The sequence below is a fragment of the Lissotriton helveticus genome, chromosome 11 (genome assembly GCF_964261635.1).
Source record: "Lissotriton helveticus chromosome 11, aLisHel1.1, whole genome shotgun sequence".
Classification (NCBI taxonomy): domain Eukaryota; kingdom Metazoa; phylum Chordata; class Amphibia; order Caudata; family Salamandridae; genus Lissotriton; species Lissotriton helveticus.
In genome coordinates, this window is record NC_136072.1 from 1016603158 (window position 1) to 1016616191 (window position 13034).

The 13034-nt window shown below is 44.9% G+C and overlaps 1 protein-coding gene across 1 annotated transcript in view; it reads right to left on the bottom strand.

Annotated features, from left to right (window-relative positions):
• The window catches only part of WSCD2 (WSC domain containing 2), a 1121035-nt gene that overhangs the window by 293116 nt on the left and 814885 nt on the right, over positions 1-13034 (bottom strand). Inside the window, exon 6 of the mRNA XM_078667416.1 lies at positions 11889-12010. Within this exon, the coding sequence (XP_078523542.1) occupies positions 11889-12010 (122 nt within the window). The remainder of the gene's footprint in view (positions 1-11888; positions 12011-13034) is intronic.

The following is a 13034-nucleotide window of genomic DNA, read 5'->3' on the forward strand; positions in this document are numbered from 1 at the left end:
CAGATGTGCCGGAATTTTGAGCAGTAGAAAAGTGGAGCAAGTGGTTTTGATGCAAGCCACGATAGAAAGTTATTGTTCCTCAAATGTCAGAAATACATCAGTGATGTTTGCAAAACTACAGAAAAAGGAAACGCTGCTCTCAGGGCAACTTATCTTCATTTTTATACAGTTCATCTGAGGATATCAAAACCTGCTCAGCAGATGCCAGAGGAGATTCTTACTAAAATTCCAGGCTTTTGATAGAAGGGGGACAGAACATACTTTGTTTAACCTTTTTGCTTCTCTGCCTAGGTATGGAACGAACATCTTTAGGAGAATTTTTTTTTTTAATAAATATGCCCACACTAATTTCTCTACCCATTGTTATGAAGATGCCTCTGTGTATAAAGAAAGAACAAATAGATTCAACTAGTATCTAACGTCTATTCAAATTAACTCTTTATGTTTCAAATGGTTTATTATTTATTCGTTTACCATAGCAAAATAGCACATAAATATGATTTGATGCATATCATTTCATTGGGACTCTGTAAAGTATTGGATAGTACCTTATGGTAACTTCAGTACAAGTTGGAAAGGGATACAAGTAACGAGAGAAGAAAGGAACATCTTGATGATAGAGAAATTGTGTCGTCTGGTGTGAGTCTTCGCCCAATGGGATGAGGTGAGATGTTAAAGTCTAGTATGATTAACTGATGTCCTTAGACATCTGCAAAACAGAAGGCCAGAGATGCCAGACCAGCGGCACAACATGGTGGAGTAGAGGGGAGCACTGGAGCCCAAAAGAGGCCCAACTACACATATGCCTAGTTGAAGAAGTAACTCTTTAGGATGAATTCAGTACATGTACATCACGTAGAGAATCCCCCTCCGCCCCATGGTTCTCTACTGAGTTGAGGGGAAAAAAAAGCAACTGTAAAAGGCTTGAGCAACTATGGCGGGCAAACTATTGCGACTCAGCAAAAACTTGCTATAAAGAAGCCCTCCGTGGTCTCCACCAAGCTATAAGAAAAGCTAAAAAGCTATTTTTTGCGTCTTCCATTCAGCAAGCGGAGCAATCTAGCAAAGACGTTTTCAAGATTGTTCAATCTTTTTTCAAACCTACGGCTATTGAGACTGAAGTCACTCCGTCGGAGAAACTCTGTGAGGATATCTCAGACTTTTTTGATAAGAAAATTGAGAAGGTTTATGCTTCCTTCATTAGTCATGAGCCCACAGTAATGACAGATTTGACTGAAATAGTGCTGCCCTCCCCCTCCCTAGCTCAATTTCACCCTGTCTCCTTTACCGAGGCCTTGATGGAAATACAAAAATGCAAAGCAGGGGCCCCTGATGACCCCTGCCCGCCTAAGCTTTGGTCAATGATGTCGGAAGCGATTGCTATACCACTCTTACACATCTGGAACACTTCCATTGCATCAGGTATATTTCCTGAGTGTTGGAAACACGCCATACTCCTTCCCCTGAAAAAGAAGCCAAATGGCACCCCGGATGATCTAACTAATCTCCGCCCAATCTCCCTACTAGCAGCCCCCGGCAAAATGCTTGAAAAATTGATACAACGTCAATTGAACAGATTTATCGAGGACAAGGTGGTTCTGCATGAAACTCAGTCAGGTTTCAGATCGGGATTCAGCACCGAGACTGCCCTCATTGAGGTGGCTGAGTCGATTAGGTGGTCTCTAGATTCAGGAGCATCAGCCATGCTGGTGCTCCTGGATCTATCAGCCGCATTTGATACGGTGGATCATGGCAGATTGCTGTTACGGCTGAAGAACATAGGTTTGAAAGACAAAGCTTTGAGCTGGTTACAATCCTATCTTACAGATCGCTCCCAGAAAGTAGCGTTGGGCACCTTCACCTCAAAACCAAAACAACTCAGGTGTGGCGTCCCTCAGGGGTCGGCTCTCAGCCCATTACTTTTTAATGTTTACTTAGCCCCACTCTTTACCCTGATCTCAAAATGGGGAGTTAAGGCGATTTCGTATGCAGATGATACGCAATTAGTCTTCCCCTTCTCTGACGCATCGGAGGCAGCTTTCAGCAAATTGAGGGGCTGTCTTCGAGATATTGCCAGCTGGATGAATACCAACAAATTAAAATTGAACGCTGGCAAAACGGAGGTTGTCTTTTTTGGCAAACACAATCGACCCCCCTCGGACCTGTGGTGGCCTCCTGAAATGGGTCCACCCCCTCTACCTAGCACCAATGCGAAGAATTTAGGCGTAAGTTGGGACGAGGGTCTCTCCTTTTCTTCACATATACAACAGGTCACAACTGGCTGTCTTTTCAAACTTAGGAACGTTCCAAAGCTCTTTGCTCTCTTGCCAGCAGACTGCCGTAAAATGGTAGTCCATGCAACAGTTACATCCAGATTGGCCTACGCGAATGGCCTATATCTTGGCCTACCCAAATACTTGGTCCATCGCCTACAGATCGTGCAGAATGCGGCTGCGAGACTGCTAAAACACATCCCTTTTAGACAGCATGTCTCTCCGCATCTACACGATCTGCACTGGCTCCCTGTGGCTAGCAGAATAAAGTTCAAAGCTCTAACCTTGGGGTTTAGAGCACTTAAGGGGTCCTGTCCCAATTACTTAAAACTCAGACTCCCCAGGTATCACCAGGAGAGGTACCTGCGTTCCAACTCTCTGCTTCAGCTCCTCGTCCCACGCGCCAAAAAAGCTAGACTTGGAGGCAGGTCCTTTTCTGTTGGCACGGCAATGCTTTGGAATGCCCTGCCTGCCACCATCCAAGCTGCCACGACAGAATCCAGTTTCAAGAAGCTACTAAAGACTTGGCTCTTTGCCCATAAAAGATAAGCACTCTCCCGCCTTTTTTGCTTATTCTGTCTACAAGAAATGTTCATTTAGCGCCAGGACACCTCCTTGTGAGGTAGCTGTTCGCGCTTTACAAATATCAGTATTATTATTATTATGTTTCTTCCTCAGTTGCTTGTGGATATGTCTTGTTTCAGGTAACACATGTTGAGTATGTCTCTCTCTGCCAGGCTGGGGTAGGCAATGCAATGCCCTTTTCAGGGAAGCCTTTGTAATCTCCTTAAATGATAACGCTGAGGGTCCCTGATACCCAGTGCGCAACCAAGTCGGAGACAGAATGCAGACATGACCTAAGCCTCCTGGAGGGGATGTTACACAATTCTTCCTCCTGCCCCCTTTCCTTCAGCCACCCATTTCTCTGTACCAGCATCGGAGATGCAAACCTTTCTCTCGCGTCTCACCTAGCAGTCTTTTGGTGCACCGTACAATAGCGGCTAACTGGTGTCAGAGGAAGAATTGCAGTGACAACGTGGCGGCCCCGTTCTGCGCTGAATACCCTGAATGCTGCACTGTGGGACTCGTAGTCCTCTGAATTGGCAACAAAAGGTGATTCGAAGCAGGTGAGGCTCCTGAACTACTGAGAGGAGGAGCCCTTTAAAAGAACACACAAACGGAGAGCAGGCAATTGAATTTCTGCATCTGACGAAGGCACAAGCCGAAACCTGGTTATGCGGTGGAATTCAATAAAAGGCAAACCCCTGAAACCCGTCGTGTCCTTTGCTTTCTTCAGCCTGAGGGAAGGAGAAGTTGCTGTTTTATTACCGCCGACCTGTGAGGCGGACAAAGGACCCCTTTGTTAAAAGTGTGTCATGGGGACATAGGAAACATTTGAAGGTAGCCGAGGCATCGGATTTGAGCCGTGACCCGCCACTCACCAATCTGACATCAGTTAGCCGCTGTTGTACGGTGCACCAAAAGACTGCTAGGTGAGACGCGAGAGAAAGGTTTGCGTCTCCGATGCTGGTACAGAGAAATGGGTGGCTGAAGGAAAGGGGGCAGGAGGAAGAATTGCAGTGACAACGTGGCGGCCCCGTTCTGCGCTGAATACCCTGAATGCTGCACTGTGGGACTCGTAGTCCTCTGAATTGGCAACAAAAGGTGATTCGAAGCAGGTGAGGCTCCTGAACTACTGAGAGGAGGAGCCCTTTAAAAGAACACACAAACGGAGAGCAGGCAATTGAATTTCTGCATCTGACGAAGGCACAAGCCGAAACCTGGTTATGCGGTGGAATTCAATAAAAGGCAAACCCCTGAAACCCGTCGTGTCCTTTGCTTTCTTCAGCCTGAGGGAAGAAGAAGTTGCTGTTTTATATATGTGTATATATATATATATATATATATATATATATATATATATATATATATATATATATATATATAACTCAAGATTGCGGCAAAGTTATCCGCAAGTATATGAAATCCAAATCCATAATTTAATGCATTTCACTACAAAATGCGTTCTCGCATCAATGGGACAAAATGCAGCATTCAAGGATGCATTTTGTGCTAAGAAATTAGTGCTACATTCAAACAACATGAACAGCAGCTACATTTGTTCTTTCTGTGCCAATTTTCCCCTCTTAATACTCCTAATAATGCACGCAGGTTAATGCAAGCGGGTATGATCTTGCAATAATTGATAATTCCACGTCAAAGAGTTATGCAGAATTACTGAAATTCCTCTGATTACTCTGGCATAATTAAAATTACGCACAGACCTAAATATCACCTTGCACACCACTAAACAAGTGTTCAATACTTTATTTTATTTGGCCAAGAGAAGAATACAACCCATAAAGCTAACGCATGATGCAAAATATTCAAGCGCTATTTTTAAAGGACACATCTTTGTGTGCAGAAAACATTAAAAAAACATGCGTTTAAAGACTTCTGGGTTGACGATCTTGGATTAAGGTTTTTGGGCCTGTTGGGCAAATTGCACCCATTAGTTTACTTTGTGTGTATCTGAAAGTCATACATGCTAAAATAGGGTGGGACCTGCCGACATTCTTAGAAGGCCAAGAGCCCGAGGAAGATTCCTTGGCTATGATTGGTTAAGGCCAACTTGATGGAGCTCGACCTGGAAGTTTGTGGGAATTCTTCTAAACGTTTTGGCTAGGGCACCTTGGAATTGTTAAAATTGAGTTTCTGAGAAAGGCACTATTCTAAACTTGTGACCCCAGAGCTGCAAGCGTTAACCCAATTAATTTTAACTTTTAAAGTGCTCCCTTTTTATGAAAATTGTTTAGATACCATTTGCCCTGCCCCTGTGAGAGCTCTTTATTTAAAATGTAGCTACAGCATTCTTCCCCTTGCACATTTTCAAGCTCTTCGCTAGCTAATGCCAGGAGTACCATGGCGTGCTGTGTCTGTTCGTATTACAATGAGACCGAGGAACATTTTATTGTATTTTGTCCAGCATATTCAGCAAGTCACTCTAAATGGATAATCTCGGCATGTTGCACATTAGGTCTACTCGTTCGGATATGTGCACTGTTGGCTTTTAAGAAAGGACAAGACCCACTTGCTGTATGCACTGTAGTGAAGTACTTTCAGCGTTCATGGTAAAAGCGGACACGTTTTTTCATTGTCATTATTAAATTCATTGTTAATTGCACTTTCCTGCACATTAATTTGCACTTTTTCTCCCAAGTATTGTTGTACAGCTGTCAGTCTAATGGGGTACTTGATTACCACACTTTTTTCTTTCTTTATGTATTTTGAATGTTTTAACATTGGACCTCCAAGTCGAGAAAATGGTCTTTGTGTCGGAAGCCATCCAGACGGACTAGAAGTAGTTTTGTGATGACCTCCGCGTGTGATTGGACTATACTTTGCTCTTCTCGCTTTGTTGGGTGGTCTATTTAAGACTTGTCAATCGTTTTCATTATCTGCTTTTGACGTTTGAACTTGTTATATTATACTGTTTTATCATGTTTTGTGCACTTTAAAAACCGACTAAAGTTATGATGATGGTCAGTGGGCACTGCCAGCGCATTTGGTGAACATCTCAGATTTACAAAGGGGTAGGTCCAAGTTTTTTCTCACCAGCACATTCCCCCTCACCATACTCTGTCCAACTGTCGGCCACTCACAAGACTGGCAAAGGTCACTGCCTACCTGGTGAAACACCATACAGTTATGCTGACATAGTTCATAGGTGCAGCTATACATTTTCCCACATTATTTTATTAAGGACGTAAATGAAAGCAACTGCATTTCACATAATGCTTTTAAGGCACGTTCATTAGCATACACTGAAGTCAACCACTTGTTGGGATTTGGGAGATGGGTGACAGGTTGTGCAATTTTGTGGTCACGGCCTAGTCCTTTCACATTAGGCTGATACACTTTGCAATCAGGATGGATACCTGCATGCTATGCTGTCAGGTCAGAAACGTCAATGGGCAAAATTGTGGAGCGAGACATATCCATTTTGTGAATCTGGACCACATTATTTTGTGACAATAGGACAGGTTACAGAAATCATTAGTGTTAGAAATTAGGCCTCTGGTTGGCAGTGGTTTGCACACTATACAAGCAGGGACCCTCACTCTAGTCAGGGTAAGTTACATCCTCAGAATAACCTGTGCTCACCCACTTAGTAGCCTGGCATGCGCAGTCACACTTATTCTCAGAGGAAATGTGTAAAGTATTTATACACACAGACAGGAACACAGTGAAAACACCACAAAATTACTACACACTACTTTAAAAAAACAGCCAGTATTTATCTGAATAAAACAAGGTCAGAAGGACAAAAATCCAACACACTCAAATCACAAATTCTCAAAGATAAAATGCTCTAACTTTGGCTATAACTTGATTGAGTGAAATCCCAAAGTTCAGGGCCGACCACGATGGAGTGCGGGCCAGTTACGGAGTTGTACAGACTCATGTAACAGTACTTTGGAAACTATGACAAGAGGTGTCGGGGAGGTGAGGCATTGCAGAGAGCGGTGCGGCGTTGGTTCCTTAGTGTCAGTGCAGGTCATTGGCTTGTCAGTGCTCAGGACTTTGAAAGGCACAGGGGAGGTGATGCAGCGTTGGCGATGAGGTGTCAGTTCAGATAGCGGTGCAAGGGGGATTAAGTGAATGAGAGTCAAGTCACGAGGCATCGATTTCACACTGTGGATGTCACACCACGGGGCCACCAGTGCTGCGGCAGAGTCGGAGTCAGTTGTCACGAACATCAGTGATAAAGTACTCAATCTGCGTCTGTGGCGGCTCTTCAGAGGTGGTGTCATGGCCTGCGTTGCAAATCTCAGTTGTTATGTTGAGCAGGGTCCTCGGCTCCGGTGCAGGCAGCAGCACGGTGTCAAAGAGCAGTGCATGCTCCAAAGTCACACTTGCAGTCGATATGCTGGTTTCCTCTTATTGAACAAAGCAAACTCACTTCCAAGGGCCCAGGGACCTGGATTTGGCACCGTCTGGCAGAGCGGGGTTCTCAGCAGAAAAGCCTAGATGGTGTAGGTAAAGTTTTTGATGGCCCTGAGACTTCCAAGCTCAACTCAAGCCTTTAGAGAAATTTTAAAAGCAGGATGTAGAAAGCAACACCCAGTCCTTTCACTCACAGGATAGAATCAGCAGCAGCAGACCAGCACAGCAAAGCAAACAGCAAAGTGACTGTCTCTCCTGACAGCAACACAGCTCTTCTTCCTGGCAGAATGTCCTCAATCCAGAAGTGTTCTGAGTATATGATGTCAAAGGCGTAGTACTTATACCCATTTTGGCCTTTTGTAGTAGGAAAACGTCAAAGGAAAGTATTTCTAGTTCACATGACCCTGCCTTTCCTGGCTGCAGACAAACTACAGGGGATAGAGACAGTTTTGTGAGGGGATAGGCACAGCCCTATTCAGGAGCAAGTGTCAAATTCTCCCACAACTCTGGCTCAGGAAGACCTACCAGTCAGGTGATGGGTCATCAGGATATGCTGGGCACAACTCAGCTCCCTATGTGTGTGACAGTCTAAAGTGAATTGACAAAGCCCAACGGTCATCCAACGCAGACATGCATTTTCAGACTTGTAATTTAAAAAACAACTTTACTAAAATTTGTATTTTTAAATTGTGAGTCCAGAGACACCAAATTCCAATTTTTCATCTGCTCTCAATTGGAAGACGTTACATGATACAAGCCAGCCCCAATGTTAGCCTATGGGACTGATAGGCATTGCTGTAGTGAAAAAATAATTTAGAAATTTGTCTCTACCAGGACATATAAAACTCTCCAGTACATGTTCCATCTTATAAATACACATCACCCTGCCCGCAGGGCCACCTAGGGCCAACTTTTGGGGTGCCTTACATGTAATAAAAAAATGGTTTGGGCCTGGCAAGTAGGTGCATGTGCCAGGTCGAAATGGTAGTTTAAAACTGCACACACAGACCCTGCAGCGGCAGGCCGGAGACAGGTTTGCAGAACTACTAATGTGGGTTGCGCAATTAGGGCTGCAGGCCCACTAGTAGCATTTGTCTTACAGGCCCTGAGCACACCTGGTGCACTGTACTACGGACTTACCAGTAACTCACATATCCCAATCATGGAGAACCCAAATCCCATTACATTTCAGACAGGAAGCACTTGCACTTTAGCACTGATCGACATTGGTACAGTGTCCAGAGTCCTAAAGCCAGCAAAAACTAAATCCACAGTCAACAAGCATTGGCATAGCCAATAGGTCCCGCCTTTGGGACCTTATAAGTGTTTAGTTATCCAGCACAATATCTTTGGTGCAACAACATCAAATGTTGCATAGCTAAACACTTATAAGGTCCCAAAGGCGCGACCTATCGGCTATGCAAATGCTTGTTCTACATGCCTATGTGCTACTGTTTGCCAAAACTCAATAAACATTAATCAGAGTGCGGTACCCGAGCGCTGCTCACAAGCAAGCGCCGAAAAAAAGCAAGTATCAGCATGACCAATAGCAAGGCTGGTAGTCTTAAATACGGCTCATGTCCCTTTAATCCACTACCAGGCACTGAGTCCATGCCCCTTTATCTCACTCTTGTAGGTTCATGCTTTCTTCCTTCATAACGGTTTTACCCTCTTCCTCTGCCTTTCCGATCTGTGTGTTTTCACTCTCTTGCTATCGATAAATGACAGATGAGGGAGAAGTGGTGCCTGTCCCCCGAAATAACTGCCGGTGGCACACACCAGCCCAATTTAGGTAACTGTTAATACCTTTGCTTCAGCATACAGTTAGGAACTTGAGTTTGCGTGGTCCATCCCATTGCTAAATCCTAACTCTTCACCAGGTGTTTTTTGCATTCTGCCCTCCTTTCACCTTATCTCTTTCTTGCTTTTTCCTTGAATCTATGAGTTCTTTCCATGCAGATGTTTCCTTTCTCTTTTTGTCTTCGTAGCCGCATCCAGTGGTGTGGCAGTTAGGTGACGTCACAGAGCTCCCGTCGCGCTGAATGGACTAAGACCAAAGGCGAGCATTACAGCAGCTGCAGTGCTGATATTCCCAGCTGGAAGCCAATGCACTGCAGCAGCCGGGCAAGCCGTCGGGGTCCAGGAGGCGAAGTCAAGAAGCAGCTGCAGTTCACAGCACCCTCGACATCGATACGCGCGGGACATCCCGCAGAAGACAGAAACAACGTGCAACAATCGAGCCTAGCAAGAAAGACAACGGGAAAACCTGCAAGGGATATTTGAGAGGCTCTTTGAAACGTATCGCACCCACGTCTTTCTTCAAAATAAGGAGCTTGTTGAAAGAGTCAACTAGATGCACCAATGCAGGCAGTCCTGTGAGGCGACGACCAATCCATTTAACAATAGAATACAATTGTTGCTAGGTGATAGCATTCTGACGAGTTTAATGCTTTAGCATGCCCAGAACAGAGTTATTCCTTGCCAGCAGATTTACAATAAACACCACAAGGATTTAAGTATAAATTGAACATTTGGGATTCAACCGGGTGACTGGCAAGGTGCGCGTATATCTTTTGAGCAAATTCGCTAACTTCCTGACCTACCGTATTAAAAATTGCCTAAGAGTTTCTGCATCATTTTCTGTGAGGACCAGACTTCTGACTCTCCTAGATACAACCCTACTGAGTACATGCTGCCTCTTGGAAGCTGTCGACATCTCCCTTGCATTACACGAACAGGGAGGATTATACCACACTGCGCCGCCACACACAGATGATTGCTGTTTGGTTGCTGCTAACCCGAAAGAATGATTTCAGTATATGCTGAAAGCAGCTTAAAAAAATACAAACAAATAAACCTCTTAGCAATGCACACGTTGTAGGGGTATTGAGAAGGTGTATGAGGAAAGAGAGGGAGAGAGAAATGGAGAGATAGCGAGAGAGAAATGGAGAGATATGAACAGAAAGATTCCAATGAATACATGTAAACAGGGTGCAAGCTTTTGGTTTTCGAAATGAAACCGCTAAGGTGCAAGCCATTCTACAATGCTTTTAAAGCTGAAGGTTAGAAAGGACATCATTCCTTTGGTGGGGAGCAGTGGTACAGTGACAGCATCTTCTAAAAATCACTGCAACTAAGAAATGTGGGAGCTTCCCTCTGCAGCACACACTGTTTACCTCACGTATATGTACCTTCCAGCCACAATCACAAAGAGAAAGTCATCGCAATCACTATCGCTGTGAAAGCGAAAGTGATCACAATGATGCGAAACACGCAAGGGATGTGCACGCAGCAGCTCGCGTGCTTGTGCGCGTTCTAGCGAGCTGGTCGCCGCTTTGGGAGCACTTCCCAAAGCCCTACTAAATGTCTCTCTGAGCAGCGCATGCACACTGACTCAGCGAACCCTAAAAACAGTCGGTCAGAGGCACAAAAACAGGTGAAACCATGCCAAAAGATGCCAGATGCAACAATTAGTTAGAACAAGTACAAGCGTTACGCGCTGTAAGTCCATTGCAGTTTTGAAAAATGTGTTTTTCTTTTCTAGCAATCTCACCACCAGCCAGTCCCACAGGCAATTATGAACCCTGGCACTCCTGCAGATCACATGAATGGTGAGAATGCCACAGGGCCTTAAGTGATGGACAGAATGTACCTGATACAAGTCCTGTTTTCCCTGGTTATCTCTTATTCACCCCATCCCGATCATTTCACTTAGACACTATACTTGCATGGGAAGCACCCGGATGAAATGCACCGGTCCTGCGGTGTCCCTGCAGGACTTGTAATTCTGAGCTGGTAACTATTACGGGCCAATCAAAATTAAATGGGCACTCGCAATGAGGCCATTTATGTTATATTTAGTGTTCTATTCGTTTTTTCTTAGGTGAGAAAGGATTTGTTATTTAAACTTTACTACGTGTGGAAGGGCCAACATTGTGATTTTGGAAAAGCAATATTAAGTCAAACATTTTAAGATTAGTTACTACGACTCAACAATGTGTCCACAATGGAGAAAAAAGCATATTCGCATTACGTTTGAGAACGTATGGAAATTATTTCTACATCTCTGTGCTTGATCAATTGCATTTTTAACCATGTTTTTATCATATGTGAATGTCCACTCGGAGCGCTTTTCTTTTGTTTTACCCTAAAGTTATCACATTCAAGTTTACTTTCTATATACACATAAGAACCATAAGGTTCATATCATGGTATTTATTATTCTAAACATAATTAGATTGGTAATGCAAAACTGCACTCGTGAAGTCTGTAAACTTTGCAGTCTGCCAATGTTGCTAGGTTTGTGGAGTTCCCCATTTTCACAATGCATGAAAAATGGGCACAACGGAGAGGGTTTCATTTGGGTTATTCAGATACACCTACTTTGTGAACAAGATTTTTCACTTTTTATGTAACCTTTACAACCTTGAAATTCTTACAGTGATCGCCAAGTTTTACAAAATCTATAGTCAAGTGAGAGGATGCAAAAATTGAACTTTGCACACCCTAAAATGTAAAAGAAAATACTATGCTGTATACATCATATAAGATCCCTCTTTTTCTATAAAGTTGTTTAAATACAGAATAAACATTTGTTTTACTTTGTTTATGGTGAGACAAAAGTATACCTCACACAGTCTGCACACGCACAAGCTCAGGATTATTTACCTTTTCGGTACAGACGTCGACGCATTTGTCCACAGTCGTGTTCAACATGAGTTGGGTGACGGGCAAAGCCTGGGAGACGTTTTCCGGCCTGTGAAAGCAGCCCCGAAATATTGCACTTCCATCTGCCAATGAAAAGGAGAGAAATGATAATGTGGTTATCTGCAGCCGTGACCCGCAGCGTCTTGTCAATTTAGCGTACATCCCAATGCATTCGTTAGCAACCATTTCCTAAACTTGCTTTTTCCTTCCTGCTGTTGTACTGAGAGTAGGAAGCTGGCGGTTCAAAGCCAGTGCTGGGGAAACAAAGCCACCTCATGGCACAAGATGCTATTTGTCAGGAAAACAACCCCGGCTGCCACTGCAATCAAAAGCCTTTCCAGACCCAGAACAGGGGAAACCGAGTGTTCTGCTCAGTAAGTCAAACTATAATGGAAGCTGCGCTATTAGCGCATACAGAGGATATGGAGGGATTTCCCCCTCCTCTTCGAAATGGAAGTTATCATTCTGACTAGAATATTTGTAGTCATATTGGGATTGGTAAAAATAGAGGCTGCCCCCAAGATGCTGCATACATCTATTAACCCTTTCTCATCTACACAACTAATACATTAGTATATGTTGTGAAAAGCATTAATTGGTGTCCGTAATTGCAGAGGCGGGCTCCCGAAGGGGGCTCAGGAGCCTGCGCCATAACCCGGCGCCGAGCCCCCAGGTAGGAGGGGGCAGGGGGACCCGGCGTGGCGTGAAAAGCAGGCAAGCCAAGCAAGGAGCGGGAAAGCCCCCAAGGGTCCCCCCATCACCCCCACATCGCCGCAGCCAATGGGGGTACACGCAGGATTCAAACTCCCCCAATGGAGGGAAGTAGCGCGAAACCCAAGGGCAAGATGGGGGGGCTTATAAGCGCTGCTCCCCCAGGTATGCTCCTATCGCCAAGGAGCGGGGGAGCAGCACGGCGGAAGAAGAAAAGCTTGTGGGCGAAAACAATGATGCCGTGCAGCGCGATGACCGTGAACCACGACCGGCCCAGCAGCGCGGGCCAAGGGAGCGACAGGCGGGAGCCTACCGCGTGGCGACTCAAGCCCGCCAGCGATGCCACCGGAGCCCAACCGGGACGGGCGGGACCATGTGGCGGCAGCGGCCGGAAGT